The sequence below is a fragment of the Poecilia reticulata genome, linkage group LG3 (genome assembly GCF_000633615.1).
Source record: "Poecilia reticulata strain Guanapo linkage group LG3, Guppy_female_1.0+MT, whole genome shotgun sequence".
Classification (NCBI taxonomy): Eukaryota; Metazoa; Chordata; class Actinopteri; order Cyprinodontiformes; family Poeciliidae; genus Poecilia; species Poecilia reticulata.
Genome location: NC_024333.1, coordinates 21,728,986 through 21,746,428, shown reverse-complemented (window position 1 = coordinate 21,746,428; position 17,443 = coordinate 21,728,986). Strand labels below are relative to the sequence as shown.

Here is a 17,443-nt window from a genome sequence, read left to right as displayed (position 1 = left end):
TTTTCCATTACATAAGAAAGAAAATTTGGAAGAARAGATAAGCTTGCTCACAAAAGCTGATTTACTGGAGAAGAGTGSACAGGCAGAAACCTTGAAGTTGGCTGCTGCTTGTATCGTCGCAGCAAACTCCCTTTCTATGCGTACATGTATTTTCCAACTCCRATATTATGTGACCGCCTTTTGTATGTTCTGTATGTGTTAGTTCCTGTTCCTTTTTGTCCTTTGTGTAATTTCAGTTTTTTGTTGTTGTTTTTTGTCTGTGACACTATTGTTTAAAGACAGTCCAGGTGTTTAACCTGTTTTGAGTCCAGAACATAAGTGTATTATATAACTTTTTGGTAACACTTTATTTGAATGGGGGTGAATAAGACTGACATGACACCTGTCATAAACATGAATAAGCCTTCATGAATATTTATGACTGTTGTCATAAAGCGTCATTCGGTAAATTATGACACTTTTAAAACAAAGTTGACATTATTCAAAATGTCTTTGTTACTGATTACTGATATAAATTTGTTATAAAAATATTACTGATTGCACTTTAAAAATTTGGTAACTTTATGTTATTAAAGGTAAAGTTTAAACAGTAATGATTTATTGGTTAATGTCAAGTTGACAAAGCCTCACAYGTTTTGTGGTGTTTCTTTGCATATTCTTTAACGCTGTATAACCCTAAGGAAACTGCCAAGAGAATGGAATTTCCTTTYACGTGCATTTTGTCATTCTCTACCTAAGGAGGAAGCCGAAAGCGTGAGAAAGTGAGTGGAGGAGGAACTTTCCTGAGCAGGTGTGTCTACCTTCCTGAGTGCTTGTCTGTTACCATTATCTCTGACGCGATACCTGCTGCTAGTATATAAAGGCAGAGACGTGATTCACCCGCTTCAGATTCACACTTCCAAAGTTCAAGCTTGCWAATTGTTGACTTTAGCTCTGGGCACCACTGCTTTTATGAAAATGAGGAATCTTCTTCCAGCGGTTTTACTTGGTCTTCTTGCCGTGATCCACTCCWCACCTATTGACTGTAAGATATATATTTTTTCTATAATATTTCATTTTCAAATCAATAGAATATATTTGATGATATAATTGTAACAATTAATTGAGAAGTAAAAAAAAAATAGCTTTAAGAGATTGTCACTTAATTCTGAACATACTTTAGTATGCCAAACAAAATCTAAATGTTTTATTCTATAGTATGTAGTCTTTTAACTTTACACTGTGACTCAGCATGTAGCCTGAACTCTCTGTGTATTTTAGCTCTCACTCCTGCACGAGTCATATTTCTTAGCTGCTGCTCAAATCTCAACGCCACCCCCAGAAAACACACAGAGGGCTTTGTAAAAAAAAATTGTGAGCTGCTCCAGGAGGTGCATTTATGTGTTGATCTTGATTACTGTGAAACCAAATATCAGCAAATAGTTGTTACACCAGTTTGGGCAACAGCTAATCTCAGAGGGGGGATACACCTTATCTGAACATGACCGAGCAAAAAGGAGAAAGAACATGATTTAAAGCTAAGGCCYTTAACTTTCATTTATTTTTTAATGTAACACACCAGTTATTGTTTTCAGTGATGGAAAGAGAGTTTCCTACCTTTTCAGCATTACTATAGGTATTATCTAAYATCTAAAAGTGTTAATGCAATTTCTTTTAAATTTTACCATCAATTTGTTGATAAAAAATKATGTAAAATAATCCGTCAACCTTTTAGATATGTAAAAATGAGCAACAGCAAGAACAAACAAAATAAATAAAAATGTCATGAATGTGAGTTCTGACTCCTCACCATCAGTGATCATGAGTCAGCGTATGGTGACACAATGTCTGTTGACAAAAAAAATATCTGAAATGTTGCAAGAATAAGAAATGATCAAACACAAATTGAAATGTCACTTTTGCAACTAAAACAGAGAAATCGATTTAAATGAGAAACAAACTTCTAACTTCTAAAAACATTAGATCCTTTAAGTGCAACTAAATCAATGATAATTCACAAATTTACATTTGTAAGGCCAAAAMAAACATCAGCATGCTTACCAGTGAGCTTGCTCCATAATTTGTCYGACTGCATCATCTTCAACAATTATCCATTCCTAKTAAACGGGAAGCAACTTCATTAGTCATTGCTCTGACGAAACAGGTGTGTCACATTTTGAGAATGATGCATTGTCAAAGCACTGGTCTCTTTTGTTACCCAAATATTAGTCACCCAGGTTAATTATTAGAGTTCTCACCACACCTCATGTCACAGAGGAGTGCAAAACAAGCTAACACAAGAATCCATGGTTCATGGTTCTGTTGTAATACATAAAAGAGCTTCGTAACTTTCCTTTCCACTCATGTCAGGACCAGTTTGTAAATATAACAGTTTATCCATAGACTTTTCTCTTTGTTCTAGCTATGACCCAGATYCCTGCMAGGCCAGAGGAGGACGTTCTGGAAGAGGCCATGACTGATGGGTTCCTTGTTGAACATTTTGCTGGCCCCTCATTCACAACTGAGCCACCCAAAATAAATACAACAGTTCAGGCATCCCAGCAGCCATCTTTGGAAATCTTACCAGAGGGCAGCGGTTTCTACCCTGCTTCTATGACTGAATCACATGAAATGACCACAACCAACGTGCARACATTCTTTGCTGACGCAAGTGAGGGCAGTGGTTTCTTGGGGAYAACTACTTCACCAACAACCGAAACACCTGMAATCACTAGAACTATTTCTCCATCTCCACAAGTGACCTTTGAAACCACAGTCGRAGRAAGTGGCTTCACAGAATCCCCTACAACAGAATCATCCAAGCTATCTACATYRATTCCACAGACAAGCACAGATTTCCTAGCAGGTGATAATGATGACAGTTCASTTTTCAGTTTAGGTRCCACRACAACATCTCCGAGTGTTTCAGCTGCATTGACCCCTACCTCCACAATGGAGTCTGTGCAATCACCATYCATTGAAGATTCTCARGGGCCACTACTCAGAAGCTTTAACAGAGGATTGGGAWCAAATCAAGAGGAGGTCTCTACCGATGGAGTTTCAACAAAACAAGTTCATCACCCCCATGGTAAATATTCAGTAAATAATTATGATTATACATAAATAAACATTTGATAGAACAATATTGTACTGTCCTAGAKAATGTTTAATTCTGAGTTGTTCTGTTTCTTATCTACCAACAGAAGATGAAGGCATTCACAAAGGACACAGCACACCTGGTAAGTTTAGGAATAGTTATTAATATTATCTATTTGTGGCTCATTAATTCCATTAAAATAACCAATTTCCTCATTTGTACAGATTGGATCATCATCCTTGCATTTCTAGTTGCACTGGCTGCACTTATAGCTCTTTGCGCTGCCATTGCTACCAGAGACAAGTAAGACCTAATTGTCAGAATACCAATCACTATTTCTACTTCTACACTCTGTAAGTGCTGAACTAAATTTTTGTTGACTTCTTCATGTGTAGATGGAATGGTCCAGAGCAGATATCTGAGAAAAAAACGAATGCTTCGAACCAGAAGAGGGAGCAGGAGATGCAGACTTTCCTGCACAAAGAGGAACCCAAAGAGAATGGAATGGAAACTGAGTACACGGTTATTCCACTGGACGATCTTGCTGATCATCACTCATAAGACTGAGTTTGAGAGACCGACCCTATGCAGACTCACCTGTTAATCATAAGACTGTTTCTTAAAGGATCTAAAATTTGAACTGAGGAACAAAACCTGACTGTTAATCAGAATTAATTCTGGGCTTTATCTGGCAGTCAAAATGATGCTTTTCTTTTTTTTTTCTTTTTTAATGATGCCTTTCAAAAGCTTTAACGAGACCTGTACTTGAAATGGTAAAAAAAAAAAATGCCTGAGATATTTATTGCCATAATCATCTTTTTTTTATTACTTGTAAAATAGACAACCGTTTGAGTGGTGCACAAATATATTTTATTTCATTTCAACAAGAAAAGATTTTACAATGTATATTATTTTATCCTCATTTTTTACTTTCTTACAATTTTTATTTTTTAAAATGTGTGTTTGTTTTAATATTATCAGAGAGCCTTGATAGTAATCTTATTGAATAATGTATTGTGAGTTCTAACTTATGTGAAACTGCTCTGCTGCTTTCCCATCTTCATTTTGCAAGCTGAGAGCGCTGAACAGGGCTCAGCCTGATAACTCCGCTGCTCTTCCTTCTCCCACACAGCACTTCAAAGGTTGTGAAATGCACTTGCCGAATATTCATTGCATCCCACGTCAAACAGGAAATAAACACAACAGAAACACATCGGTAAATATTTATCTGTGTTTTTATTTAATATACACACACATGTATTAAAAGATTTACGCATACTATTTTCTGGACCAATCCTTCAGTACAAGTCCATTCAGTTCTGTTTGCATGTAGTCAGCCAATGTTATGAACAGGGAAAATGTTATTTATTCTTCAATATATGCACTGAATAAAATTGAAAATATATATAACGTACCTGACATTTTACATGATAAAAGTAAACAAAAACAAAATGAGTCCAACTCACTAATAATGTATATTTCAAATCAGAAAACCATTGAAAAATGAACTTTGATGCATTTCACATATAGCTGATTTAAAAAATATAAATAAAATTATGCACAGTTAGTCTTTCAAGGTGACAAAGCCATAKAAATCAGAGGGCTTGATGGTTTTATTCATGTAGGCATAATGTAGCTGCCAACATCAAGTTGAACACACACTCACAGCCTCCTCAGCAGAATCAGAACCTAAAAATACAGTCTTCATGGGATCAGTCATAAAATGTGCTCTTTTTTAAAAAAGAAAAAAAAGTGAAATAGTTTTAGTACGTCTTTATCTTACTCTTTCACAGCCCATCAAAAAGTCTATTAGGCCAATAAATAAGTACAGATATAGCATTGCTCTATTATTGCTTAACACTGTTAATAAGAATAGTCTTTTTTTAGAAATATTTAGGATAGCAAAAACACTTATGACAAAAAAAGTCAAGTCTATACATTTGATTTGTATATCTCTAAAAGTGAATATATACACAAAGTGCAAGCAGGCACTTTAAAAACAAGGATATATAAGCTGCTGCTTATAAAAAAAATAATCCATTTGTTTGCTGGGATCAATTAGAGTTTCTTATCCTGTGATACTCAAAAACATGTGAAAACAACATTCAGTGACCTTGTTGTTACAGTGCTGGATTCATGAAAGTGCTGGAGGCAGAATTTAGTGTGCACTTGCTAAACAGATGTGACCATAGATAATTAAGTCTAGATCCAATTACAAGCTTGTTATTTATATGCAAATCTGATGTGAAAAATCTACAAAATCTAATACAATCTTGCGAGAAGGCCCAGCCATCCTCAAATGCTGTATTTTCTCTGCAAATGTATCCGGTGAACTAAAGTCCACTAAAAAGCTTAGCAACGTCAGTCCAGAAATATTTTAGTCAAAGTGATCACACTCTGAATGTGACATCTTCAAGGCAAGGTTGTTATATAGCACAGAAAAAAGAACAGTTTGTAATAAAACACACAAAACTATGTCCTACTTAGATTTTCAGAGGAAATCATTTTTTCTTTGTTTTCTCTTGTTGAACCACTAGCTTTCTTTCTTCTTTTCATCTTTGCTCTTTTCAGCCCCAAAATGCATGGAAATAATCAAACTTCCTTCCCAGGTCACAGGCAAACGGACACTCATTGGTTCATACGAAAGAACAGACACATAAAGTAGAAATAAATAAATAAACAAACACAGTAACCGATTTCCTCTCTGCAACACATTCTGTTCTGTTTGTTGCCGCTTTTAGAAGCCACTCCCTGTCTTAAGTCTTAAGCTTCACTTCTTAGACTTGACCACGTGTCTGTAGGTATAATCCCATAAATCAAACAGTCAGAGGTAATGCAATGCTTAACAGCCCTGTACTTTAAGTTAATGCCAGCAGAAGCAGGGCTTCACTTTGGTTATGTTCTTTTTAACCTTTGGATAAATCAAACGGCAATGAAAGTTACACATTTGTGAATGTCAAATATTTAATGACAAAGCTCGCATTTCACCAACAAATTTCTTACTCCATTCTGATTCGTTGTTACGATCTTGACTGCCAAGGCAATTTCTCCAACATGTTCATGTCTTTGTCCTTTTTGTCCATGGAGCAAATGCTTAAACACAACAATAAAGAAATCGATTGTCTTGACAAGAAAGGAAGAATGCAGCAACCCTGAGTAAGGTCCTGAGTGTCGTCAGCCAACTTTTTGACTCATCCGAAGAATTGCTTGAAGCAGAAAAGTTCATTCCAGTTTATGTGCATGCATAAACTTCCAGACATAAAATCATATTTTATGATGCAAAAGCACAGCGTCCTCCAGCGGTTACCCAGGACAGAAGGAGAACTCTTCGTTGACTTGACAGCAGTTAGTTCTTGCAGAATAGTTTCCATTCTGTGTCATCTCTGTGTCCTTGCACAAAACATATATGCTTTTTTTTATTTGTTTGTTTGTTTATTTTTATTAAATTAGTGTCCTCAGAAAGTTACAGCTGGTCAAATTCAGGCTAAAGTCCTGAATCTGCATTACTTGAAATTCCACGGATCCTCCTCAACAATAGTGAACTCTGGAGTGTTGCCATTTTTGCCGTTTTTGACCTGCAAGCAATTATCAAGAACAGCTAACTATTTGGGCCAAGGCACCATCATTAACAAATACTCAGTGGTTGTGGGAAGAGAAGCCATTCCTTCATTACATTCAAAGCATTGTCCGGTTGACAGACTTTAGTTTACAAATCCCCCCATAAGAGTCAAATACGCCATACCACAAACAAATGGAATGATACAGAGGTTCTGTTTACATGTTCCTCTAACTGAGAACACCAAAACAGTTCTCCAAACTTGGTCATGTATCTTATGGATTCTCTCCCCAACCGAATTACAATACTGATAGTAAAACACAGGCAGTGAAATGTCAACAAAATCTGCTGTTTGTACACAAACAGAACTACAAAAATAAGTCTGAGAGGCATTTATGAATGTAATGCATCGCTAGCGATGACATATGGTGAATCAGCAGTCTTTGTGCACACCACTGGCTGCAAAAGAATTTAAAAATGTCTGTTGATTGACGAATGTAATTTGGTTAGGGTTGCCATAAATACATGTCCAATTAGACAAAGCAAATACAAAAATTACACCACAAAATAAAATAAAATAAAATAAAAGTAAAAGGTAAGCATTCACAAGAAAACACAGTGTTGTTAAAGTTTAAAAAATATTTTTTTAGTATTTATGTGACTTCTTGATTAATAAAACCCAAGAGGATAAAAGTACAGACTTTGCTTTTGCTGAACCGGGTATCACAAAAACTGCTTTTTCGTTCCATTTATGGGTGAACAAATAAATATGGACATATTTATTTTAGAGTTTCACCACTTATAAATATATTTTCATAAATGAAAATATCACAAGTGCTATGACCAAAGACACATACAGGGATCAATAATAAAAAAAGASAGAGAAACAAGCACACCAATAGGACAAACACAAAGCTGAGGGGCTTCTCTACATACAAGTCTCTATGTCCGTTAATGTGAAATGTACCTTGCAGTCGTCTATCAGGATTGAGTTGTGGTGAGCATACATATTCTGGTTGGTGTTGTTTTCATAAAAAGACTGTGTCTTTGCCATCTCAAAGTCATCCATCCGGGTCTGCTGGGCATCATACATGTCTAGTTCGTCTTTTGAAAGGTGGTAAACGATTCCGGCACCGTAGGAGTCCCCGACCACGTTAACGGAGGTGCGGAAACGATCGCTGCATGTTGATGAATGATGGAGAGAAAAAATATATGAGCAAATTATCACAACAAACTACAAACATTGGTATTGTTCTTTTAGATAAATATGGTTCAAACCTCTAAAATTGTGTTACTTGGTTCTAAATATTGAACATTTATTATGAGATCTTCAGTTGGTTTTCTCTATTCTCTTCATGTCTTTTTTATGAAGTTTTGATGTCATAAACATTAAATATCATCATTAAATTATTATAAAAAACCTGTTTTTTATATCAATTGGGTAATAGATKTGATTTTCTATTACCCAACTCTTTCCATTGCTTCTAAAATCATAAGTTTTAGAATCTAATGCTAGTATGGTCTTCAGCCCTTCAGTTTTCAATAACGGAAGTAGTGTTTGTGTACAACTCACAGCAGCCAGTCAACAGCGACCAGGAGGCTTATGTCCTGAGTGGGGAGCCCCACTGCTGTGAGAATCAGAAGCATGGTCACAAGTCCTGCACTGGGAATACTGGCAGCTCCAACACTGGCCAAGGTGGCTGTCATGCTAGACAGGAGACAAATACATCTCTTAGCAGGTGAGGCCAAAGGATGAATGTTTTMATTTTTCATTGCAAGTATTGAATGCAAATGCAGTAGAAATACCATAAATAACAGATTCACAACTAAAATCTGGACATTCAAGGGATAAATAAATAAATAAACAGGTCCTTGAATAATTAAAGGTTCAGTTGATCAAATCAACTGTTTTAAATTATTTGAGAACATTTTAAGCCTAGTAAAGAATAAATTAAAATATGATGAATGGTACTTATGATTTGATAATTTTAAAAACTCAAGGAAAATAGAGTAATACAGTGCAGTTGTAACATTTATCTCTAGCCACATTCTCACCTCACAGTGACTATCTGGCCCCAGTCCAGCTCAATCCCATTCATTTGAGCGATAAAGATGGCCGCCACTGCCTCGTAGAGCGCCGTACCATCCATGTTAATGGTGGCCCCCACGGGAAGGACAAAGCGAGTGACCCTCTTGTCGATGCCCAGGTTTTCCTCTAAGCACCGGAATGTGACAGGCAAGGTACCAGCGCTGGTGAATCAAAAGACAAAAACATTCTCCATGACGACMGTGATATTTAGGTTTTATACTCCACTTTCATTTATAGCTAAATATTAAAACAATAACAACTCTTCTAGACTCTCAGTAATTATTATTACTTTCAGGTCTGGACATAAATAAAGAACAGTGAGCCATTACAAAAAATATGTGAAATTATCTAGATGGCCACATAAAATTGTATAATTCAACTGAAATTACTGTTTTATTTTACAGTGACTTGATCTATGTTTCTGCTGTAAATAATGATTTATTCCTGACAGGTTGTTATTAGATGTTCATGTACYGTATTTCTTAAAAGAGTAATTGGATTCTGCTAAAATCAGTTTCTGAAAGTAAGAGTTTGACGAAAAAGCCTGAAATCAAAAACTAACACCAAAATGTGGTTTGTTGTCTCTCTAAACMGGTCATASTATCTGTTAATKCTGATAAAATCTCAGTCTATACTGTTATAATGCATAAAAATCACAGTTTAAACCTTGATATTAAATTTACCAAAGAAAAAGTACAATAGCTTGTTTAGAATCAACTGTTTTTTGTATATTTGGCAAAGAGTGGGTGGTTAGAAACTTAAGCTCACATCAAGAGGGAATACAATGCTTTACATTCCTAAACAATTAGAAGCAAAGTTGAATTTATGTAGGTAAAAGTTTATGATACTGCTATGTAAAATAAGGCATGCTAAAAAMCCTAATTAGATGCAATTTTACAGAAGCAATAGGTCAGAAATTTTGTATTCTGCTGAAAAGAGCCATATTGATTTCTTCTTATATACATAGATTACTGTTATAGATTACTGTATAATTGCTGTGCAATATTATAACATTGATAGGGAGTTCAAACTATAGAACATAAAAAAATATATAAAAGTCTATTTTACCTAGAAGCCGTTCCGAGTGCTGTGACCCAGGCTTGAAATATTCCCATAAAGAAGGTGAAGGGATTCTGTTTTACTATCACAAAATATATTAGCGGAAGGAAAATGCCTCCATGGATGATTAGGCCCACTATCACAGTCACCATGTACATCCCAAGCTGCCTCGCAACCATCTCCAAGTCAGCAATGGAGATTATTTTTCCRCAGATAAGGCAGGCGATACCAACAGGAGAATACCTGAAAAGAGATATAATGTAACATTGTTAAGCAGTTTCCCTTCTTTCCAGAATGAATGCACAAAAGGCAATAATGGAGAAAACCTGCACTCACCACATAATTGCGCTCACAAGCTTCATAACGATTTCATTCAGAACGTTGAAAAACTCCAACATCAGCTTGGCCTTCTCTCCCATTTTCCCCATTATAACTCCAAAAGCCACAAAGAATCCAATCAGCCCTGTATGCAGAATAATAGTGATGTTAATTTTGCTAGAATGAAAGATTGTTTTTAACACATTTTATCTCTTGCATTATTCATCATAATGAGTTTAACCGTCAGTCTGGGAAGGGTTTGGATTTCAATCTACRAAGCTCTTGTTCATTATGTTTGATTCATACCTCCTAATTAGACTCATATCTCTTTAAATTGAGGATGAACAGGTCATGTAGAAATGTAAAGAGATGATCTAAACAACTGGTGATGAAAAGACTGAAGGTTTTTCTCTGGTATGCACTTACAAACCTTCTTTAGCTATGAGCTTACACACAGAAATAAAACACATTACAAATATTTGAATTAAAAAAGCGGCTTTTTTTCTTTGCTTAAATAACTAAAAATTTAAATGAAAAATGTTTTATTTTTCTTTAAGAGCACTGTCAGCCTATTTCAGACATAATGTGGGTTTTTTGAATTTGCACCTACCGAGGACATTCATCCCACTCTTGAACTGAAGTGACCTCTTAACTGTGAACTGTGGAGGTGCTCTCGTCCTGTTGGTTGGCACTGGTACTTTGGTGGTTACTGTCTGGATCTGGACAAGAAAGACATTTTAAAAACAGGCAAAAAAAAGAAATAAGTGGGAGCAGCTGACACATCACGTTACATGGTGAGAGAACATTCTTTGTGTGACTCCTACCTGCTGGAAACAGGCCTGGACCAGATTCTCAGGGAAAAGATTTCGAATGAGATCGAAGAAAGCATCAACGCTGGATACATCATCGTTCTTTTTTCCCTGTCCTAGATTAGCTCTCAGTTTGGGATTCCCTGGATGGATGACCAACACCAAGATTACTCCAAGGACGGCTGCAATTACTGTTGTTGACATGTAGTACACCATCGCTCTGGAGCCTAAACGACCACTGGATTTGGCATCCAAACCCGCAAGTCCTGTTGGAAAGAAAATAAAAAAAGTTCAGAAAAAAAAATAATTCCAGGAAATGTTGTTTTCTTGAATTTTTTTTTAACATTAAAGAAATATTTGTTGAAAAGTTTATACTTGGAAAATGTTTTTCAGCGTTCCTGTTTTTCCAAGGTTACAACTTTTATATCTAATCAAATCCTGGTTTATTTATAAAGYRCCATGCAAGACAATGGAAACAAAAAATTACAATGTGAACTTTGTCTGCCATAAATCATAATAGAAGAGACAGCATCAAGAACAATACCCTGAGCTATGTTTAATGTTGCAAATTAAATCATTTTACAGTTCAGGTTTTGTCTTGTGACTGTTTCAAAGACACAAGCAGCTTCAAACTGAGGGGAAACAATACCAGCTGTGAAACATACACATTGCTCATAAGTTCCTTAAGACAGAAAAAAATATATATCTTTGGAAGAACATTTTAGTTTGCCAAACAAACACAAATTTTAAAAATTAAAAAATGACACAGACTCTCTCTTTTTCCCTGTTGCAATCCAGCTCCCAGGTTACAGCAAGTACAGTGTGACCTCATTTCAGGACACTTGTTTGCAAATTCAGCAGAACATTTCATGCCGCACAGACACCGAATCTCACCCACCTGTGACCAAACTGGAAACAACAAGAGGCAAAATAAGCATTTTTAGCATCCTCATTAAGATCTCCCCAGGGAAGGCAATGATCATTATAACGTCAGGAGGGAGGGGGGATATGTGCCGTAGAAGCATTCCAGCAATGGAACCAAGAAACACACCTGTAAAAGAGAGAAAGAAACATATTAAAGATAAAGCCTGGTGACTTTATGGGCTGGAATAAAATATTTGAACTCTTATGCAAACACATGTTCAGAGGAAATATGTCAACACCCTTTCTGCAAACAGAATCTCATATTATTCACATTTACTATTTATTTTAACAATCAGCATAATAGTTGCAGTTTCAAGATATTTGCCTTCCACAGACATTGTGATTGCCGTGCTTTTGTAATAAACAAAGAGCAACGATTTAGAAGATCTCTTAAGTCAATCAGTGACTAATCTAATTTATCTTCCTCTACCTACCCTGCACTGAAATCTACATAAATAAGAATTACTGCAAGTAATGGTATGAAAAGGGTGGCCATTAATCAGTGTATTTCAATGTAATAAGCTCCAGAAAACTCTGAAACRTGCTTTCTTTTACAAGAGATTCCAACATGCAAAAGGTTGAACTCTCTCATATTTGCGCTCCAGTGTGTTCACACTGCGTGGGTGGATTTCTCTCTGATGTTCCGAGTTCCTCTCAGAGCCCAAAGACAGGCAGCAGCAGCTGCTGCAATTGTTGAAGCCAGGTGCAGCAGTTGCTCTCCACTGATTGCACATGTAGGCATGATGGGAAACACTTGGCTATCACCTGATACTGCCAGTGGCTTTTTATGGTAGACGATGAGCACAATGTGAAATAGCTGCKATTGGATTTTGGTTCTGGACGACAGACTTTCTCGTAATTGATTTTAATTTTTCCCATCATGAAAGTTGATGGAGCTTTTCTCTTTTTTTCAGACGCTTCTTCAAAACAACACACAAAAATATGTTCGAGGAGGATGAACTGAATCAAAACCTTTGCTAAGAAGTTCGAATCAGATTAGGAAGGTACGTTCCCTAATAGTCAAGCAGATCCCTTGGCATGGCGGTGTGGGAGGAGTTTTGCTTTTAAACGGTGAGAAAAATACGTCTACTGGCTGGGCGAGATCAGAAGTGACCTCTCAGAGGGACTGTGTTTTATTATGACATATTCACGATAACCTAAACATGAAATAATAAAAGTTAAACTACCAGGATTCTCTCATGCACAGCCTGCAGTCATCCCATTGATTCATTCACTTTATTCATTATTTCAGATATTTTTTTGATGCTCTAAAAAAAACCTGTTAGGTTTTTTGAAGAATAGAACATCAGAGAAAAATCCACCCACACACTGTGAACACATCAGAGCTCAGACGTAATAGAGACTCCCACTTTAGATGGTTGAAGTGGGAGTCAACTTTTCTCTTCGGTGGGTTTAAACGGGGGCATCTGGCGCAAACCACGSCCAAACTGTGCACCAGTTTTCTTGCTGATGGACAAATGGTGCACACCCAGTGAGTCAGACATGTTTTTGACAGTTATTTCATGATCTGAATGTCCCAATTTAAGAAACACCAAGTCAAAATCCCATCWGGGCACCAAATCCATACACTGCTGCAAACTGAAATAATGGCCTGCATGAGCAGGACAGTTCAGTTCTCTTTGAATATTTGTAGATCAAATAAACACAAACACCAATGCACTTTTGTTTGCTTCCGTATCATTTACAGGAATAAAATAAATAAAAGACGGCACAGACTGATCCTCTGCAGACTCTGAAGCCTGCAGGGAACACTCAATCTTCACTGGAGCTTTTTAATCCATCCACTTGCTCCAGTCCCGTTTTTTGGTGACCCACTTCATGTCAAACCARTCTATTGTTTGAAATATGCTTCCAGCCCCTGTGTGTCCCTGAACAGGATATATGAGAATTGAAGATAAATGGACTGTGTGTAGACTTATGGAAGTAGGGGGACAATGGACTTACCCAGGATTGTGAGAGTGAGAACCATGTTCTTCATTATCTTTTCACAGATATTGCTGCATGGATTCTCGGGAGTCTCCACGATTGGGTCTATGTGGCTCTCGCTCATCCTGACCTCCACTTGCTTCTGCATTTTGATGGCACTGAAAAATACATAGACAGAAGAGTTGGTGTTTAGGAGAGATAGTTTTAATTGTTCTGCGGGTTTTGGTTCAGTTTCAGGAAACATCTTCTTGGTTTAATCTTGTATTCATTGAGATTTGGCTCCTTTTTTCTTATCCATATGTGAGTTTARATTCTCAGTTGTCCTTTAAACTTAAAGTTGTCTCTAGAGTCCCTGATCTTGTCTCTAAATGCCTTGTTACCAACTGTTCTGTCTCTTGTTAATCAGTTCAAGCCACTATAGCCGACACTCTCTCCAGTATTTGTGCTCTATGTTTTTCTTTATTCTTTTCTTATGGTTGTTGTTGACTTCATATTTGCTTTGTCTTAGTTTCTGCTGCTTTGTTCTGCTTAGTAGCTGTTCAGTCSTTTTGTTTGCCATTGGCACTACTTTTTTATTTTTCTCAGTAGATTCATAAAGAGCTTTTTGAGTTCTACTTTCTGGTCCTCTTCTAAATAATCATAGCAACACTAACAACACTTGTGTAGTGTTATTCGATTGTTATTATTTCTTTTCAGGTTATAGAAGATAATGACAGAGCCAATGCCAATGCAAAATTGTTAGATTAAATTTTCCTCTATTTTATAATTGAATAAGTGTTAAAAATACTAAACACAACTGAATTAATTTAACTTCTTACCATTTGTTTCATTAATGTGGGAAAACTCGTTAAAAGTTTCAGGAATGCTATCAAATATAGTAACTGTTATTCTCAAAAATAAAATGAAATAATTATAATTCCCTCTGTTTCTGTGCCATTTGCAATTATTGTTATTAATGTCCCCCTGTTGGAGGAAGGCCTAGTCCTGTGTTTCTGTGTTGAACTGTTTCTTTCCTGTTAGATGAAGCCACAAACAGAAGCTAGCTGCCATTTACGCTACATATTCTCTTTTTCTTCTGGTCCTCACAGCCAGTCTCAGCTGACATCCCATCATACTGAGCCTGATTTCTTCTTGTTATCTCTTTCCTCACTTGCCACATGCTTAGTCAGGAGGTCAAATCTCTGCAAAGTCAACAATGCAGTTGTTTAGGTCTCGTTGGATATGTTTTTACCATTTAGTATTCAATGGTTCCCTGAATTTGACTGTATAAKATTGAATGAAGGTGTATGCAATGACTGCATATGGACTTTGTTTGAATGTGCTGAATTTATATGAATTAAATGGGGACTGAATCTGACTCTTAATGACAGGGAATGAAGGTCACCATTTTGCCACGTGAAGTGCCTGGAAATTATGTTTCTTTTTAATTGGCACTGAATAAATAAACTTAATACAACTGAATTAAATCAGAAAAGAAGTTACTAATAATTTGTCTTTCAAAATAATTTSTTTGATGTTTCAATTTGAATAAACAGAATGCTTAGTTTCACAGATATCCTTGCCCAGGGCTATGTTATCTTTGCCTTTGTTTAATCAGCTTTGCATGATGATTAATGCAAATTTGGAAAATTGTATGTACTGAAGATATACAATTAATCATGAAAGATGTATAAAGATGTGAATAAATAACTGGCTCCAGGATATTTTGTGTTACCAGACTGTTATTGAAAGGTCTTTTGCAGGTCTTAGCGCACTAAAGTATTCTACAGTCTATTCAGAATGCTGAAAATTAAATTCTGGATGCTAATTGCACTTARCAAGCTCATCCATCCTAACRTGTACTTCCCCARCGCTCTGACCCTCATTTTGTCCTTAAAGCAACACATAGCTAAGGTTTGTTGTGGTCTCAACTAAAGCCTCTTTGACTAAAGATCAACTYCCCTGAGGAGCCTTTAAATCTCCTAGAGAACACAGACGTACACAGTTATGCAACAGTGAATCCCTGCGGTCACTTGAACCACCTTGACCTCAATGACACCGTCAACATCAACTTCAGCAGCAAAAACTACAATAAAACCACTGTTGTTGTGTCTCACTAAAAACTCTCTTCTGCAAACAACTTAATCAAAAGTTGTTTGTTTTTTTGCATAGCACATTTCAGCACTAAAGCAGTTTAAAGTGCTTTATGTCATAAAAACACAAAAATACTAAGTCATAGAAGTCACCACAGCCAATAATTGAGAAAACCAGTAAACATTACATTTTGTAAAGTGCCATCATTACACATCAAAATGTTGGTCAGTGCTTCATTTATGCTGGTTCAGAAGCAACTCTAAACAGATGGGGTTTTAATTCAGATTTCAAGGAATTCAGGGTTTCAGCTGTTTCACAGTTTTCTGGAAGTTTGTTCCAGAAAACGGCAAAATGATTATAATTTGGAATTACTGCTTAACAAAGAAACTTAAAGGGAGCGCATAAGGGGAGGACATGACAACTGCCAAGTCAATCAAGGCTGTCTGATACAGTGTGCTCTGGCAGTAATGAGACTTAAGCGATTTAGTAAGGATAAAATTAGCTCTTCCAGCTCACAAGTGGTTGACTTATGTAACAGAAAATTGGCTTCCTATGAAAAGTCAAGGTGGTAACATCATCTGCAGAACATTGCTAATTAGACTTCATGAAGCTTCATGACAGACTTCAAGCACTGCATTCGTAGAAAATAACATTTCTTCATATTAAGAAGTTAACATGTTAATTGTTGATCAGTAGGCTATGTAGTATCTGTTTTCTAAATGGTTGTCGCATAGCAACAATTGGGTTACTGTGAAACACAAGCAAAGCATTAGCATGGAGGGCAGATTTGGTAGAGGTATAGAGCAAAGACAAAATAATATATGCACTTTGTCCAGTACACAATGATTGAATAACATGTTATTTACCAATGCATCGCAAAAGACAAGATATCTGCATGAAAAACATTGACGTATACCATCATTGCATGAGTACACATGGTTGTAATATGGAATCAAAGTTGCATCAGAGATAATGATCCTTCATCTCAACCTTTAGTTGTCATTTGCAAAGCAAAGACAGCAATTGCTATTTTAATAATAAAACTTACCAGATGTATGTTATTCAGGACAATGTCTGCACTTGTTGGGAGATATCACACGACCAATGCAACTTTTGGAATCCTTTGCAAAGTCATGGCTCAATCATCAGCAAAACGTCAAAAAGATTTTAGTCCCCTCAGTTGCAACAACAATCTGCTGGTCACTTGTCGTAAATCCACAATCAAAGTCAAAGATGCCTGCCCTTTCAGCTGCAACGACGTGTGCAGAGGTAAAGTGGTTAAGTGGAGGTGTGACTGAAAGCTCCCAGACAGGAAGGGTGGAGTCATCCTGCCAAGATTAGCGAAGAACTGAAAAGCCTTGGTAGCATTTTTTTCTTCTTCTTTGTCGTTATTTTGATTATGTTTAGTTTCTTGTGTTTTCCAGAGTATCTGCTTAAAAATTAGTAATGCACAGATGACCTTTGACACCAATTTGTGCCTGTCCAAACGCAGAACGTGTGTCTCATAAGTGATAACAAAAAGCTGCATAAAGTTTGGATCGTACAGAAGGTTAAAACTTGAAAAATGGGGGTTTTGCTTGAACATTTCATTG

At 36.4% G+C, this 17,443-nt stretch overlaps 2 protein-coding genes across 2 annotated transcripts; one reads left to right on the top strand and one right to left on the bottom strand.

Moving 5' to 3' along the window:
* The first annotated feature begins 879 nt into the window (after nt 1-879).
* On the top strand, nt 880-4,289 carry LOC103462731 (mucin-5AC-like). The gene is made up of 5 exons (XM_008405695.2): nt 880-1,024; nt 2,402-3,067; nt 3,183-3,218; nt 3,301-3,379; nt 3,472-4,289. Exons 1-5 carry the CDS (start codon nt 952-954, stop codon nt 3,635-3,637), a joined length of 1,020 nt encoding a protein of 339 aa, XP_008403917.1. The 5' UTR covers nt 880-951; the 3' UTR covers nt 3,638-4,289.
* A 4-nt stretch (nt 4,290-4,293) lies between these two features.
* LOC103462732 (excitatory amino acid transporter 2-like) lies at nt 4,294-17,111 on the bottom strand. Its single transcript, XM_008405697.1, has 11 exons — nt 16,900-17,111; nt 13,797-13,936; nt 11,806-11,958; nt 10,923-11,173; nt 10,709-10,817; nt 10,117-10,243; nt 9,790-10,023; nt 8,688-8,882; nt 8,206-8,340; nt 7,600-7,810; nt 4,294-6,651 (listed from the first exon to the last, which is right to left on the bottom strand). Exons 2-11 carry the CDS (start codon nt 13,924-13,926, stop codon nt 6,580-6,582), a joined length of 1,617 nt encoding a protein of 538 aa, XP_008403919.1. The 5' UTR covers nt 13,927-13,936; nt 16,900-17,111; the 3' UTR covers nt 4,294-6,579.
* Nucleotides 17,112-17,443: the final 332 nt, after the last annotated feature.